The sequence below is a fragment of the Pipra filicauda genome, unplaced genomic scaffold (assembly GCF_003945595.2).
Source record: "Pipra filicauda isolate LSUMZ 115617 unplaced genomic scaffold, ASM394559v2 scaffold1352_size33246_pilon, whole genome shotgun sequence".
Lineage (NCBI taxonomy): Eukaryota > Metazoa > Chordata > Aves > Passeriformes > Pipridae > Pipra > Pipra filicauda.
Window position 1 is genome coordinate 17,384 of NW_024103821.1, and position 13,761 is coordinate 31,144.

The following is a 13,761-nucleotide window of genomic DNA, read 5'->3' on the forward strand; positions in this document are numbered from 1 at the left end:
AAGGCAAGGGTAGTCCTCTGATAATAGAACATTTTTGCAATAGCTCTGCATTTAGAGGGATGATTCATGGATAGATGTTGTGAATGAGGGATTGACATTGCTTAAAGAATCCCCTTCAGAGGTGTTATCAAGAGTGGGTTTAACATGATGTTGTAGACTGGTGGGAATGGAGGGGATGGGAGGGTATTTTGGTCATGAATTTACTTGTTGTTTGAAGTAGTTGTGAGCAACTTACTCATTGAATCCTGTCTTGTCTGATAGAGCTCTTCCTGAGAATGCTGGTTTGTGGAGGCAGACATAAACTTTGCATTAACTTTTGCAGAGTCACATATCTTCCAATATGCCCATGTGCTGAAGAAGAATGATGGTGTCTTTGAGTTGATTCTGAAGACTGACACTCCAACTCAGCCATGTTTAGTTTATGTCCACTGGAACATTTTAGGTTCCTATGCATGTGTCTGTGTTATGATCTTTGTTCTCCCTAAGGAGAGTCTTTCAGTCATGTCTGTCTGGAAAGGTAGCTTTTCCCATTTCTTGTTCTCCAAAGGAATCCCCTGGAGAACTGTGCCTCTGAATACCAGATCCTCCTCCTGTGTACCTGCTCCATTTGACAGAGCCTGACATATTAGGCTATGATTCCTTCACTTCCCTGCGTTTGTCATTCTTTCCTTGTTCTAAAGCTGGGCCTCAGTTTGGATGATAGTCCTTGAAAACAGGCCTGCTTAAATTAACAGTTTGTACTCCTGTCTTGAAGGGGTTTAGCTGCCAAGACAAAGACTTGGATATACTTCTGGTTCCCTAAGATATTGCTGAATTTCACCTGAATGTCACTTGCTTTTTCACTTGTGCTGGACATCTGGCCAAGAGTTGGATTTGTCCATGGTGTAACTAAAGGCTGTGAATGTAGAGCAAAGAGGGTGAGAGGCTGAATTCCTGTTAGGCAATTAGGTGAATTCCTGAGTTTTTGTCTGAGCAATAGTTTGATTTCATGGTGTGTCAAGGCCTGTGCCATTTTTTCTGTGATCCTGGTTTCCCTGTTTTCAAAGGCAATGGTAGAGCTCTGAAAACAGAGCTTTTGTCCACTCACTCTGCATGTAGAAGGATGACACATGGTTAGATGTCATTAATGAATGATTTCATTTACTTAAGGAATCCCATTCAGAGGTATTATCAAAACTGGCTTAATAGGAAGCTGTTCAAGTGTGTCTTTAACAAAGTTTGATGTTAAGGTTCACTCTGTCACTTACTACATGGATGAAACACATAAAGGACCTTTATTGAATTAATCCCCTGACTTCCTAAGCCCCTGTTGGAGCTTGGATGCATCCAGGTCCTGTCTTAGTCTTAGGTGTGGACTCTGGTGTATCTCTAATAGAATTAGCTACATGGATTTCATTAATATTGACTGAGATGTCCTCTTTAATGCTGTTCTCTTAAAGATGCTCTCTTAATGAGAACACTCTTAATGCTTCCTTGCATTGCTCATCTCTTTTTTTTTCTATGCCCTTCTCCATATGTACATTTAATTATATTTAGCAAGGCCTTGTTCTTCAGTGCCTCTTTTGTCATGTTATAGCTGGTGTGGAAGGCAGGAGATGTGAGTGGCACAGCTTTGCATTCCAGTTCTGCTGTGAGTCAACAGCTGTCAACAGGACTTCAGCAAAGTTACATTTTTGTGGAACAGTGTATGTGACAGAGGAGGGGAAGATATTTCCCCAAGTGCAGAGTTCAATGACCCAGTCTCTGGTGGAGGACTGCTCCTCTTGTAGTTTGTCTCTTTATCATTCCTGTACTATTTATGGAATTATATATCTTCTCAGAATGGTGGTGAGCAAACAAACGTGGTTTTTTCCTCTATATGATCATTATTCGCTACCTTCTCCTGTGATATTTTTGCAAAGTTGAATAGGGCTTTAGAGGGGTCAGAATGATGACATATTTGTAGGATAGTTTTTAATTCCTATGTGAAACCTCCTTTCTCTATCTAGATTTTTCTGTCACTTTTAAATGGAGAGTATAATCCAAGTCAATATTCCATTTTCCCACCCTTGATCTTCCTTCAGCTTTGTTTCCTGCTATAATATGCTTCCCATTTTCCATTTGCAGATTGTTCTATCCCATTGGTAACTGTGAGAGTTGTTTTGCAACAAAGACTGACTTTCCTTGAGAACCACAGGAAGACAGAATGTTACATGTGAGGAAAATTAGGCAGAAGCTAAAACTGGGCCCCTCCTAAGTCGCTCTGTTTAGAACAAGGCCTTTGATAAGGCATTTACACCTACAGCTTCCAATTCCTGAACAGGACACAAAGTCGAAAATGTCACAAGGACTGGTGTATTTCCAAAAATAACCCCCCCTACTATATGGTCCAAAGCAAGACTTTGGGGCCTTGTGTGTGGATTCAGACTTCTGTGACTTCCAGGTGCTCTGTGAAGTGGTTTTTTTTAAGGCAGAGTTGTGGCAAAGCACCTGTACATTCAAGGAGTCCTGTATTTCCCTCCAAGGGGCCACTTAGAGCTTTGGGGTTTGTTCAGTGATAATCAGAAATGGGTTGGAGATTTGAGTTTCTGCTTTGCAATATGGATCTTCTGGAGAACACTTGCATGCAGCCACATCCACTGACTCCAAGTGGGTAACATGGATTAAACAAGATCAAAGAGCATTATTGCATAGCAGAAGTCACCTCTGATCCCTCTGTGGCAAGCTCTGCAACATAATACAGCTTGTACAGTACTGCTGGCCAATCCCACCAGTCTGGGGATTGTCTTTATCTCTTTGGGCACTACAGGACTACATACTCCTGTGTGTGATTTCCTACATTGTGGAGACTTGGATTTATCACAGTAAAGAATAATCAGCGCCATGTGGGACAGTGGGAGGTATTTGGTTTGGCTTCTTTGGTTTATTAAGTGCCTGGGAGCATTGTTGTTCTGAAGTGTCATAAAGTCACCTAGTCCAGTTAAGGGAGACCTAGTCACCCTTAGAAATCAGTGCAGTTTGCCTACCTTATCTCTCAAGGCCTCAGTGGCTTTCCAGGTGCTCTGGGCATGACTTTTGAAGGCAGAGTTGTGTCAGAGCAACTGAAAATCCCAGAGCTGATGTACCTGTTCCAATGAGGTCAGCAGGAGGTTTTGGATTTGTGTAGGACTCATCAGAAATCTCTGTACAGCTTTCAGCTGGTCATGCTGTCATTTGATGTGCTGACCAGATGATAGGACTTTTACCTGGAAGTTCCCAAACTCCAAGTGGTAGAAATGTCCAAACAATTCTTATGGCAGACCTTGGAGTTTGGAGTGTCCACCAAGAGCACTGAGAGTTTCTGCCCATTGAAGAGTAGTGGGTGTCAGAATGTGCTCAGTGCAGAGCCTGCCCTGCTCTGATTTCTTTTCCTCTGCCAGGGAGTCCAGTGATTTGGGTCTGAGTGCAGGTCCACTACCCGAGAGATTCACATTTCCCCATCAGTGTTAATTGTTGCTCTAAATCATTATCAGACCTGAGCATTTTGGAGCAATGTGAAGTCTTTTGCATGGGCTTCAGAGACATGTGTGGGTAGGAAAATGAAATATCAGCAAAGGGTGAAAAGATTGGCAGGTTTGGCATGAACTGAGTGGCTCTGGAAAAGAGCTGTGACTGGGTCTTCAAGGTTTTCCTTCTGACTATCGCGTTTTCTTACAATTTGCAGTGGGTCTTATCCATATTGGGTAACCTTACACACAGTGGAAATGAACTTCCACAGGTGGCTGTGGACAACATTTAGCCACCTGATTGCCATTTCTCACAACCTTATCTGGGGTACGAGTGACACATAATCTGTAAAGCATGTAAGCAACTTTCTTTTTAGATTTTATTTTTTCTATGCTCTGACTGTGGAGGAGGGAATCTCTTTATTGCTGTAGCACACGTATTTCCTGGTTAGTTTTTGCACCAGATAAGGCTACTAGATATAAAAGTCCTTATAATAGAGCCATACTATTTAAAAACGAACTGTAGTACAAAATCTTTTCAGTATGGATATGGGACTAGTGTTCTTCCTCTAATCATTAGAATTCCTGCTAAGCATTAGGCAAGAGGTTCTGCGCTTGCTGATAATACCAGAAGAGAGACCCCAGGGCCGTTGCAGCCCCATCCGGGGCCAAAGTTGTTCCCCGCCGAGCGCGGGCGTGAGGCGGCTGCAGTGTTGTGTCGGCGCCTCCGGGTGCCGCTGTTGGGCCGCCGGCGAGCGTTGCTGGAGCCGCCGCCGCCGCCGCCTGTGCGTGCTGTCCCCGCAGGCTGCTGGCTCGGGCGGGCAGTGCGGGCCAGAGCGGCAGCGGCACGGGCAGCAGAGGCGAGAGGCGGCGCGGGCAGCAGAGGCGTGCGAGTGGGAGGCGGCGGCGGTCCGGGTTTGCTTTGTCGGGCGCTGCTGTGGCTGCGCCGAGCGGCTGCGAGGGAGGCGGGGCGGCGGCAGGAGCCTGGCGAGCTCGGCGAGCGAGCGCTGTGGGCGATGTCGGGCGGGCGGAGGCCGAGCGGCGGGCCGGGCGGCGGGCGAGCGCCGGTGCTGGGCGCTGTGCTGCTGTGGCTGTGCTGGCGGGCGGCGGCGGAGCGGCTCCGCTACTCCATGGCCGAGGAGCTGCCCAGAGGCTCGCTGGTGGGGCCGCTGGCCCGGGACCTGGGGCTCAGCGCCGACGAGCTGCCGGCGCGCAAGCTGCGGGTGGCGTCTGCCGGCAAAAAGCAGCTGAAATACTTCACGGTGAGCGAGGAGAACGGGAACCTGTACGTGAGCGAGAGGCTGGACCGGGAGGAGCTGTGCGGCGAGTCGTTGTCCTGCTCGGTCAGCTTCGAGGCGCTGGTGCACAACCCGCTCAACGTCTTCCGTGTCGAGGTGTCCATTGAGGACGTGAATGACCATTCCCCGTCCTTCAGCAAGGATGCTTTGGAGCTCGAAATAGGTGAATGGACGGTTCCAGGTGCTCGTTTTCCTCTGGAGATGGCCCAAGATGCGGACGTGGGAAGTAATTCCCTGCTTACTTATCAACTCAGCAGCAACCCGTCCTTCAGTCTGGCCGTGAAGGAGATCACAAGTGGAAAGAAGCAGCCGGAATTAGTGCTGGAGAGAGCATTGGACAGGGAGAAGCAGAGCTCCTTTGAGTTGGTGCTGACGGCAGTGGATGGGGGGGATCCTGCGAGGTCCGGGGCTGTTCAGGTTCGGGTCAACGTGACGGACTTAAACGACAACCCGCCTGTGTTCAGCAAAAACGTCTACGACGCGCGAGTGGCCGAGAATTTGCCGGCAGGTTCGCTGGTGCTGCAGGTGCGGGCCACGGATACGGACGCGGGGTCCAATGGGCGGGTCTCCTACTCCTTTGTCAACGTCCCGGCCGGGATCCGCGAGTTGTTCTCTATCGACAAAGAGAGTGGTGAGATCAGGACCGAGGGGCCCCTCGATTTCGAGGAGAAGAATAAATACAGCTTCGGTCTGGAAGCGAGGGACGGGGGCGGACTCACTGGTCATTGTGAAGTCCAGATTGACGTCATAGACGAGAACGACAACGCCCCCGAGATCACCATTCTGTCACTGTCGAGCCCCGTGCCCGAGGACTCGCCGGTCGGCACCGTGGTGGCTCTGCTGAACGTGAACGACCCGGACTCCGGCGAGAACGGTGAGGTGTCGTGCGAGCTGTCGGGAGAGGCGCCGCTGTCGATCGTGGCGTCGTGGGGCAGCTCGTTCAAGGTGGTGACGGCGAGCGCGCTGGACCGCGAGCAGGCGTCCGAGCACCGCGTGACGGTGGTGGCCCGGGACCGGGGCAGCCCGGCGCTGTGGAGCAGCGCGGAGCTGGTGCTGGAGGTGTCAGACGTGAACGACAACGCGCCGGTGTTCGAGGAGGCGTCGTACAGCGCGTACGTGCGGGAGAACAACGCGGTGGGCGCGCTGGTGTTGCGCGTTGTGGCTCGGGACTTGGACGCGGGCGCGAACGGGCGCGTGAGCTACTGGCTGTCGGGCGGCAGCGCGGGCGCGGCGGGCGCGGCGCCGCTGGTGTCGGTGGAGGCGCGGAGCGGCGCGGTGTACGCGCAGCGCTCGTTGGACTACGAGCAGTGCCGCGAGTTCTTGGTGGCCGTGCGGGCGCAGGACGGCGGGTCGCCGGCGCGCAGCTCGACGGCCACGGTGCGCGTCTTCGTGCTCGACCAGAACGACAACGCGCCGCGGGTGCTCTACCCGCCCCCGCCGGCGGCGTCGGGAGCGGCCCCGCCGGGCTCGGTGGGTTCGGCTTTCGAGGTGGTGCCGCGTTCGGCGTCGTCCGGGTACCTGGTGGGCAAGGTGGTGGCGGTGGACGCGGACGCGGGGCGCAACGCGTGGCTGTCGTACGAGCTGGTGCAGGCGTCGGAGCCGGCGCTGTTCCGCGTGGGGCTGCAGAGCGGCGAGGTGCGCACGGCGCGGGCCGTGTCGGAGAGGGACGCGGCCAAGCAGCGCGTGGTGGCCGTGGTGAAGGACCACGGCGAGCCGGCGCTGTCGGCCACGGCCACGCTGCACGTGGTGCTGGCCGAGAGCTTGCAGGAGGCGCTGCCGGAGCTGAGCGAGCGGGCGGCGGGCGCCGAGGCGGCGGGCGAGCTGCAGTTCTATCTGGTGCTGGCGCTGGCGCTGCTGTCGGCGCTGTTGGTGCTGAGCGTGGCGCTGGCCGTGCTGGCGCGGCTGCGGCGGGCCGGGCCGCCCGGCGTGCTGCGCTGCCTGGGCGCGCAGCGCTTGTCGCTGGCCGGCGCCGCCTTCCCGGCCGACTTCTGCGAGGGCACCTTGCCCTACTCCTACAACCTGTGCGTGGCGGCGCCGCCCCGCTTGGCCGCCGAGGCCGCTTGGCCGCCGCCGCCGCTGCCCATCGTGCCCGCGGAGGAGCTTGTGGCCGGGGAGCCCTGCGAGAAGCCGAGTCCGAGCGACAGCGCCGTCGTGGAACAGCCGCCTGCCGACCTCGATGCACCACAGGTCTGTAAGAGCCTTCACTCCCTCTTTCTGAGGTTTTCCTAAGGGTATGCAGGTGGCAGTGGGCTCTTGGGGTTTGTGTCTGTTCTGGTGCAGTTAGTGCCAGTCGCTGTTTCCATAAGCGCGGATTAATAACTCTGCCCCTTTTTAGGCAGCAGGCGTTGCGAACCGGCACTTCCTGCCTCATGAGCTGTCACAGATGTCGGCTCAGTTGGGAGGTTGTTGTTGTTCAGCTTATGCTGCAGAAAACCGTAGACTACTTGTAAAGGTCTGCTTCTACATTCTGCTTTTATTAATTTTCCTTTTAGCGCAGTAACGTAACGACAGCACCTCTTTGTTCAACTGCTCAGGTTTTTCTGCAAAGCTTTTGTTGTGTGAAATAGTGTGGGTTAGTCCCGGTGAAGGTCGATACTTATAACTTAGACAGAGATCTGTTAATTCCGCGTTGTGGAGTTGGCAATGTGATTGACGCTCAATAATGAGATTTTGCCTTCCTGATCCTTCTGTACCGTGTAGATACACTGTGACCTGTTTGTTATTTTGGAGTTTTAAGGAAAGTTGCTAGAGGAAAGGACAGTTGTTCTTCCCTAAGGAAAATGCCTACCTTCCACCCTGTGCCGTCCCACTTTTTGGTGTAAGTGGGCTACAGAAAAGGCAAGTTGTAGTGAGATCAATTTATTTTATCAGAGCTTTATTTCTTTGTTCTCTTTCTGCGATTTTTTCTCATTCAGAGTTTGACTGCTTCCTATTTACCGTTCCTGAGATTGTTTTCTATAGGCAGATTGAATGTGATCTCAGAAATGCTTGATAGCATCTCTCGCTAAGGCTGTGATCAAGAATGGAGCACTAAGCTGTATGCAAAAGCAGGGCCTTATGTTTAGGGTGTAATAAAAAATTGGGAAGTACTGTTTGGAGGAGAGCAATGCAGGCTGGTTCAGAGCAGCCTCGGATGTGCAAGTGAAAAGTAAAAAAGAGAGAAGGAAGGGCAGTCCCTAGAATTGCTGCTTTTGAGAAGGTGTCTTCATTGTTGCTATGTGCAATTGCTCAGGGCCTGGGAATCTACTGTGGCTTGAGGTGTCCGAGTGTTGACGCTCGGAGAGGAAACCGTAGAGAACGACTGACACAAATGCTCTGCAGTTGCAGGGAACATGTTGTCCTTTTCTACTATGGAGTAGCAGATTCATAATACTCTGCACGCCATATTTAGAGAACTTTGTATCTATAGATTATCACAATAACATGAATGTTTTCCCGTGCGGTAGAAAGAACATAACGTCAGGTCTCCACTGTACTGGACCCGACATTTCCGCGGCGAATGTGCCATCTTTTTGAGCTTCCCGTGGGCGAGGCAGGGCGGGCATGTCTCGTTGGCGCTCGGTGCGTGCAGTGCCGGGAGGAGGCTGCGGGCGCCGCTGTTGACCGAGAGGAGCGAGAGGAAGGTCGGAGCGCTGCAGCCCCGCCCGCTGCGGCCCGGCTCGATCGCTGGATCGCTGGATTCCTGGGTCGGGAAGCGGTCTGTTTCCGATCGTCCCGGCGGTGCGGATCCGAGATACAGCGAGGCAGAGGGGTCGGCGACAGCAGCCGGGAACGGCAAGTCGTAGCCGGAGCGGGAGCCGGATCGGCGATCGGCGGCGGGGATCTGCCGGCGGTGTTGCGGTGCCGGCGGTGCGGCGGCGGAGATGTGCGCGGCGGGGAGGCGCTGGGGCCGGCGGCAGCGAGTGCTGCTGTGGGGCGTCCTGCTGGCGGCCTGGGAGGCGGCGTGGGGGCAGCTGCGCTACTCGGTGCCCGAGGAGATGCCCAAGGGCTCGTTCGTGGGCGACGTGGCCAAGGACCTGGGGCTGCAGCTGCCGGCGCTCTCAGACCGTGGCGTCCGAGTTGTAGACAGAGGTAGGACACAGTATTTTGGTCTGCACGGGAAGACGGGACATTTAGTGACGGCCGAGAGGATCGACAGAGAGCAGCTGTGCCGGCTGGTGGAGCAATGCGTGCTGCGCTGTGAGCTGATAGTGGAGGCGGAAATGAAGGTTTATAAAATCGAAGTGGAAATCACGGACATTAACGACAACTCGCCCAGCTTCCGAGAGGCAGAAGTGGAAGAGAGAAATAGCGAGACGACAGCCCCGGGGTCGCGGTTTCCCCTGGCCGAGGCTCACGACCCCGACTCTGGACAGAATTCCCTGCAGAGCTACGAGCTGAGCGGCGACGAGCACTTCTCGCTGGCCGTGCAGACGGGCCCCGGCGGGGATGAGCGTCCCGAGCTGGTGCTGGCGAAGGCGCTGGACCGGGAGGAGGCGGCGTTTCACGAGCTGGTGCTGAGGGCGAGCGACGGCGGCGAGCCGTCCCGGACGGGCACGGCGCGGATCCGCGTGACGGTGCTGGACGCGAACGACAACGCGCCCGTGTTCAGCCAGGCGGAGTACACGGTGCGTGTGCCGGAGGACGTGCCCGTGGGCTCCGTCCTGGTCACCGTCACGGCCACAGATGCAGACGAGGGTTTGAATGGGCAAGTGAAATACTCTTTAAAAAAAATCACGGAGAAAGCCTCGAAGATACTCCAGCTGGATCCTGAGACGGGAGCGATCACGCTGCTGCAGAACTTGGACTTCGAGGAAGGGGACTACTATGAACTGGAGGTGCAGGCGCATGATGGTGGAGCACTTTTCGACACTGCTAAATTTGCGATCACCGTTACAGATATCAACGATAATGCACCCGAACTGACAGTGTCATCGGCCCTGAGCGCGATCTCGGAGGACGCCCCGACGGGGACTGTGGTAGCCCTGCTGCATGTGCAGGACCGTGACTCAGGGGCCAACGGCGAGGTGCGCTGCTCCCTCGACGGGAGCCTCCCGTTCAGGCTGGAGAGCTCGCAGGGCAGCTACTACCGTGTGGTGACAGCGAAAGAGCTGGACCGGGAGCAGGAGTCGGAGTACAACGTGACGGTGCGGGCGGCCGACGGCGGTGGTCCGTCGCTGCAGAGCAGCAGGGTGCTGTGTCTGCGGGTGCTGGACGTGAACGACAACGCGCCGGTGTTCTCGCAGGAGCGCTACAGCGCTCGGCTGTCGGAGAACAACGTGGCGGGCGCGCTGGTGCTGCGGGTGCGGGCGACGGACTCGGACTGGGGGGAGAACGCGCGCGTGCGGTACCGTCTGGGGGAGGGTGGTGTGCGGGGCTGGCCGCTGTCGTCGTACGTGTCGGTGCAGGCGGAGACGGGCGCGCTGTACGCGCTGCGCTCGTTCGATTACGAGGAGGTGCGCGAGGTGGGGCTGTGGGTTTGGGCGGAGGACGGCGGCTCGCCGGCGCTGAGCAGCAACGTGTCGGTGCGGCTGGTGATCGTGGACGAGAACGACAACGCGCCGCAGGTGCTGTACCCGCCGGCGGCGGGGGCGGCTTTGTCGGGCTCGGTGTGGTCGGGCGTGGAGCTGGCGGCGCGGTCGAGCGAGGCCGGCGCGCTGGTGGCCAAGGTGGTGGCGGTGGACGCGGACGCGGGTCAGAACGCGTGGCTGTCGTACGAGCTGGCCAAGGCGACGGAGCCGGGGCTGTTCCGCGTGGGGCTGCACAGCGGCGAGGTGCGCACGGCGCGCTCGCCACTGGCCCGCGACGCGGCGCGGCAGAGCCTGGTGGTGCTGGTGAAGGACCACGGGCGGCCGGCGCTGTCGGCCACGGCCACGCTGAGCGTGGTGCTGGCCGAGAGCGTGGCCGAGCTGCTGGCCGAGCTGGGCAGCGCGGCGCGGGCGGAGGCGGAGGCGGGGGCGGGCGAGGCGGGCGGCAGCCTGACGCGCTGGCTGGTGCTGGCCGTGGCCGCCGTGTCGTGCCTCTTCGTCGCCTTCCTGCTGCTGCTGCTGGCGCTGCGCCTGCGGCGCTGGCGGCGCTCGCAGCAGCAGCTGCTGGCGGCGGGCAGCGGCGCCTTGCGCGGCGTGCCGGCCACGCACTTCGTGGGCATCGACGGCGTGCGCGCCTTCCTGCACTCCTACTCGCACGACGTGTCTCTCACGGCCGACTCGCGCAAGAGCCACCTCCGCTTCTCGGCCGACAGCTGCTGCGACACCCTGCCGGCCCGGCCGCCGCCCGACGAGCCCGCGCCGCTGCTCGGAGACGAGGAACCTGCCGGTGCCCAGCAGGCGGACCCCGCCCCTCTGCCGGTGAGTTCCTTTGAAGTCGAGTGTTTCGGCGACGTTTCCTTTCGCTACTCTCTTGCTCTTTCACCCCGTGATCTGTGTTACTCGTAGGGAGGATCTAGACGTCTTTTCCTTACCCAGGTTTACACGCGGAGGAGGCAGAAGCGGGGAATCTTCTTCTTACTGGGGGTTCATCTATAGTTTTTATTACGTCATTACTGTGTTTCAGGTTGTTCACTGGCACAGTTTTTCCTGGGGAACAGCTTGTCCTTTGCCTTTAGAATGTTGATATTTCTTTGAACTGCAGATGGCAAACCTGTTTGCATATTATGAGGGTAAAAAAAAAGTGTTCATTTTTAGGGGTTTTCTGTCCATTTTCATTATTACACAATATGAGTTTCTTTCTTACTTGGGAAAGTAAGTATTGGGAGCCTTGGTGTTGTACTTCTCTTAGTCTGCAGGTCGATATGATGTATTTCACTAATTGCTTAAAGATGTACTGCTTATAAATGTGACAGTGACACCTTTGGGAGGAGCAAAAGCGTTGTTGGTTCCTGTGGCAGGAAAAATGTGACAAGGATACATGGGAGTTGTAGTTTTGTGGGTTCTCACGCATGCTCAATCAATATTTGATTGTCATTGGTTGAAAGATCATGTGACATGTTTAAGCGCCGTATTTAAACCGAAGTGTTTTGAAAGAAACCTCAGTTCTGCTCTGGCATTCGTGTCTGAGTGGGGTTCGTGCTAAAACAACACCTCAAGTTCCCTACTCAATACCTGTGCTGGAACCTTGAAGAGGATGTTCTGACTGGTTCATTTCTGCAGGTGTTAACATTTGCCTTGCTCATTGTGAGGATCCAACTGTAGGTCTTTACATCTGATAGTATCTCATCAGCTCTGCTGAAGTTGTTGCCGAATTGCCCTGGGGGTGAAGAAGGATGGTGGTGTCTTTGAGCTGATACTTTGATGACAGGGTTTTATAACACTTTTGGACTTGAGAAGGTATTACATTTCTTAGAGTAGTGATGAGCAAAGAACTCTCTTTCCGGCGTTAGTGTTTTGACCTTCATTCTTCTCTAAGGAGAAACTGTGCCCGCGACTTTTGTCTCCGTGATGCCTGTTTGCAAACGCAGCTTTTTTGTTGTGTAATGTTTGGACAAGGTGAAAAAGTTGTGGCCAAGTTGTGGGTTCATCAGTTTACTTTCCTACTGCACACTGTTCCCAGTGGCTGGTAGTTAAATTCTGCTTTGCTTGTTGTGATGAGGTAAAGGTGGGCCCGTGTGTGTCTGAAAATGTCACTAGTACCAGTGCTCTTGCTTGCCACATACTCAGGATGTAAAGTCAGTGCAAGATCAGCCAGAGACTGGCCTAAAGCAGGGAAAGGGAGCTGTATGGTCCACCTGTGTGGGTGTGCTATCATGTTGGCAAGTGCCAAGGCCTGTGCCACTCACACCAGGTGCCTTTTTCCTGCATCCAGGAAGGAGAGGACAATCCTGTGATGACTTTGTCTGCAAGAAATACCCATGGAAGTGCAAACATGCTTCAGAGATTCTGTGTCTAAGAGCTGCTGCATGAAACATCATTTTCCCATCTATATTTCCCTGTATGGCTGTGATGCAGAGTTCCATGGTGGTTGTACTAAGCTTTTCCCAGCCTTGACCTGCCTGCAGATGTTATTAAATGGTCTTGCTCATATAAAGTATCAGCCAAGGTTATGTCCTGTAATGTGTGAGTAAAGGCTGTGGGTGCAGAGCAAGAAGGATGAGAGGCTGGCTTCCTGCTGGGAAAACTGGAGGATGAATGTGTTTTTGGCTGAGCAGTGGTCTGATGTTGTGCCTGGTGCCAAGGCCTGTGCCATCTTTTCTGTGCCCCTGGTTTCCCTGTCCTGAAAGGCAAGGGTAGTCCTCTGATAATAGAGCATTTTTGCAATAGCTCTGCATTTAGAGAGATGATTCATGGATAGGGGTTGTGAATGAGGGATTTACATTGCTTAAAGAATCCCCTTCAGAGGTGTTATCAAGAGTGGGTTTAATATGATGTTGAAGACTGGTGGGAATGAAGGGGGTGGGAGGGTATTTTGGTCATGAATTTATTTGTTTGAAGTAGTTGTGAGCAACTTACTCATTGAATCCTGCCTTGTCTGATAGAGCTCTTCCTGAGAATGCTGGTTTGGGGAGGCAGACATAAACTTTGCATTAACCTTTGCAGAGTCACATATCTTCCAAAATGCCCATGTGCTGAGGAAGAATGATGGTGTCTGAGTTGATTCTGAAGACTGACACTCCAACTCAGCCATGTTTAGTTTATGTCCACTGGAACATTTTAGGTTCCTATGCATGTGTCTGTGTTATGATCCTTGTTCTCCCTAAGGAGAGTCTTTCAGTCATGTCTGTCTGGAAAGGTAGTTTTCCCATTTTTTTTCTCCAAAGGAATCCCCTGGAGAACTGTGCCTCTGAATACCAGATCCTCCTCCTGTGTACCTGCTCCATTTGACAGAGCCTGACATATTAGGTTATGATTCCTTCACTTCCCTGCGTTTGTCATTCTTTCCTTGTTCTAAAGCTGGGCCTCAGTTTGGATGATAGTCCTTGAAAACTGGCCTGCTTAAATTAACAGTTTGTACTCCTGTCTTGAAGGGGTTTAGCTGCCAAGACAAAGACTTCTGGTTCCCTAAGATATTGCTGAATTTCACCTGAA

General features: G+C 54.0%; 2 protein-coding genes across 2 annotated transcripts; both read left to right on the forward strand.

Annotated features, from left to right (window-relative positions):
* Positions 1 to 4,001: 4,001 nt before the first annotated feature.
* Positions 4,002 to 7,105, forward strand: LOC113993347 (protocadherin gamma-B5-like). Its single transcript, XM_027731355.2, has one exon. It carries the CDS (start codon positions 4,481 to 4,483, stop codon positions 6,989 to 6,991), a length of 2,511 nt encoding a protein of 836 aa, XP_027587156.2. The 5' UTR covers positions 4,002 to 4,480; the 3' UTR covers positions 6,992 to 7,105.
* A 390-nt stretch (positions 7,106 to 7,495) lies between these two features.
* Positions 7,496 to 11,175, forward strand: LOC120322600 (protocadherin gamma-A10-like). Its single transcript, XM_039378324.1, has one exon. It carries the CDS (start codon positions 8,626 to 8,628, stop codon positions 11,173 to 11,175), a length of 2,550 nt encoding a protein of 849 aa, XP_039234258.1. The 5' UTR covers positions 7,496 to 8,625.
* The last annotated feature ends 2,586 nt before the right edge of the window (positions 11,176 to 13,761 follow it).

Bases quoted from the DNA above. Each gene is read 5' to 3' on its own strand.
- LOC120322600 (XM_039378324.1), top strand. From the start codon at position 8,626: ATGTGCGCGGCGGGGAGGCGCTGGGGCCGGCGGCAGCGAGTGCTGCTG.
- LOC113993347 (XM_027731355.2), top strand. From the start codon at position 4,481: ATGTCGGGCGGGCGGAGGCCGAGCGGCGGGCCGGGCGGCGGGCGAGCG.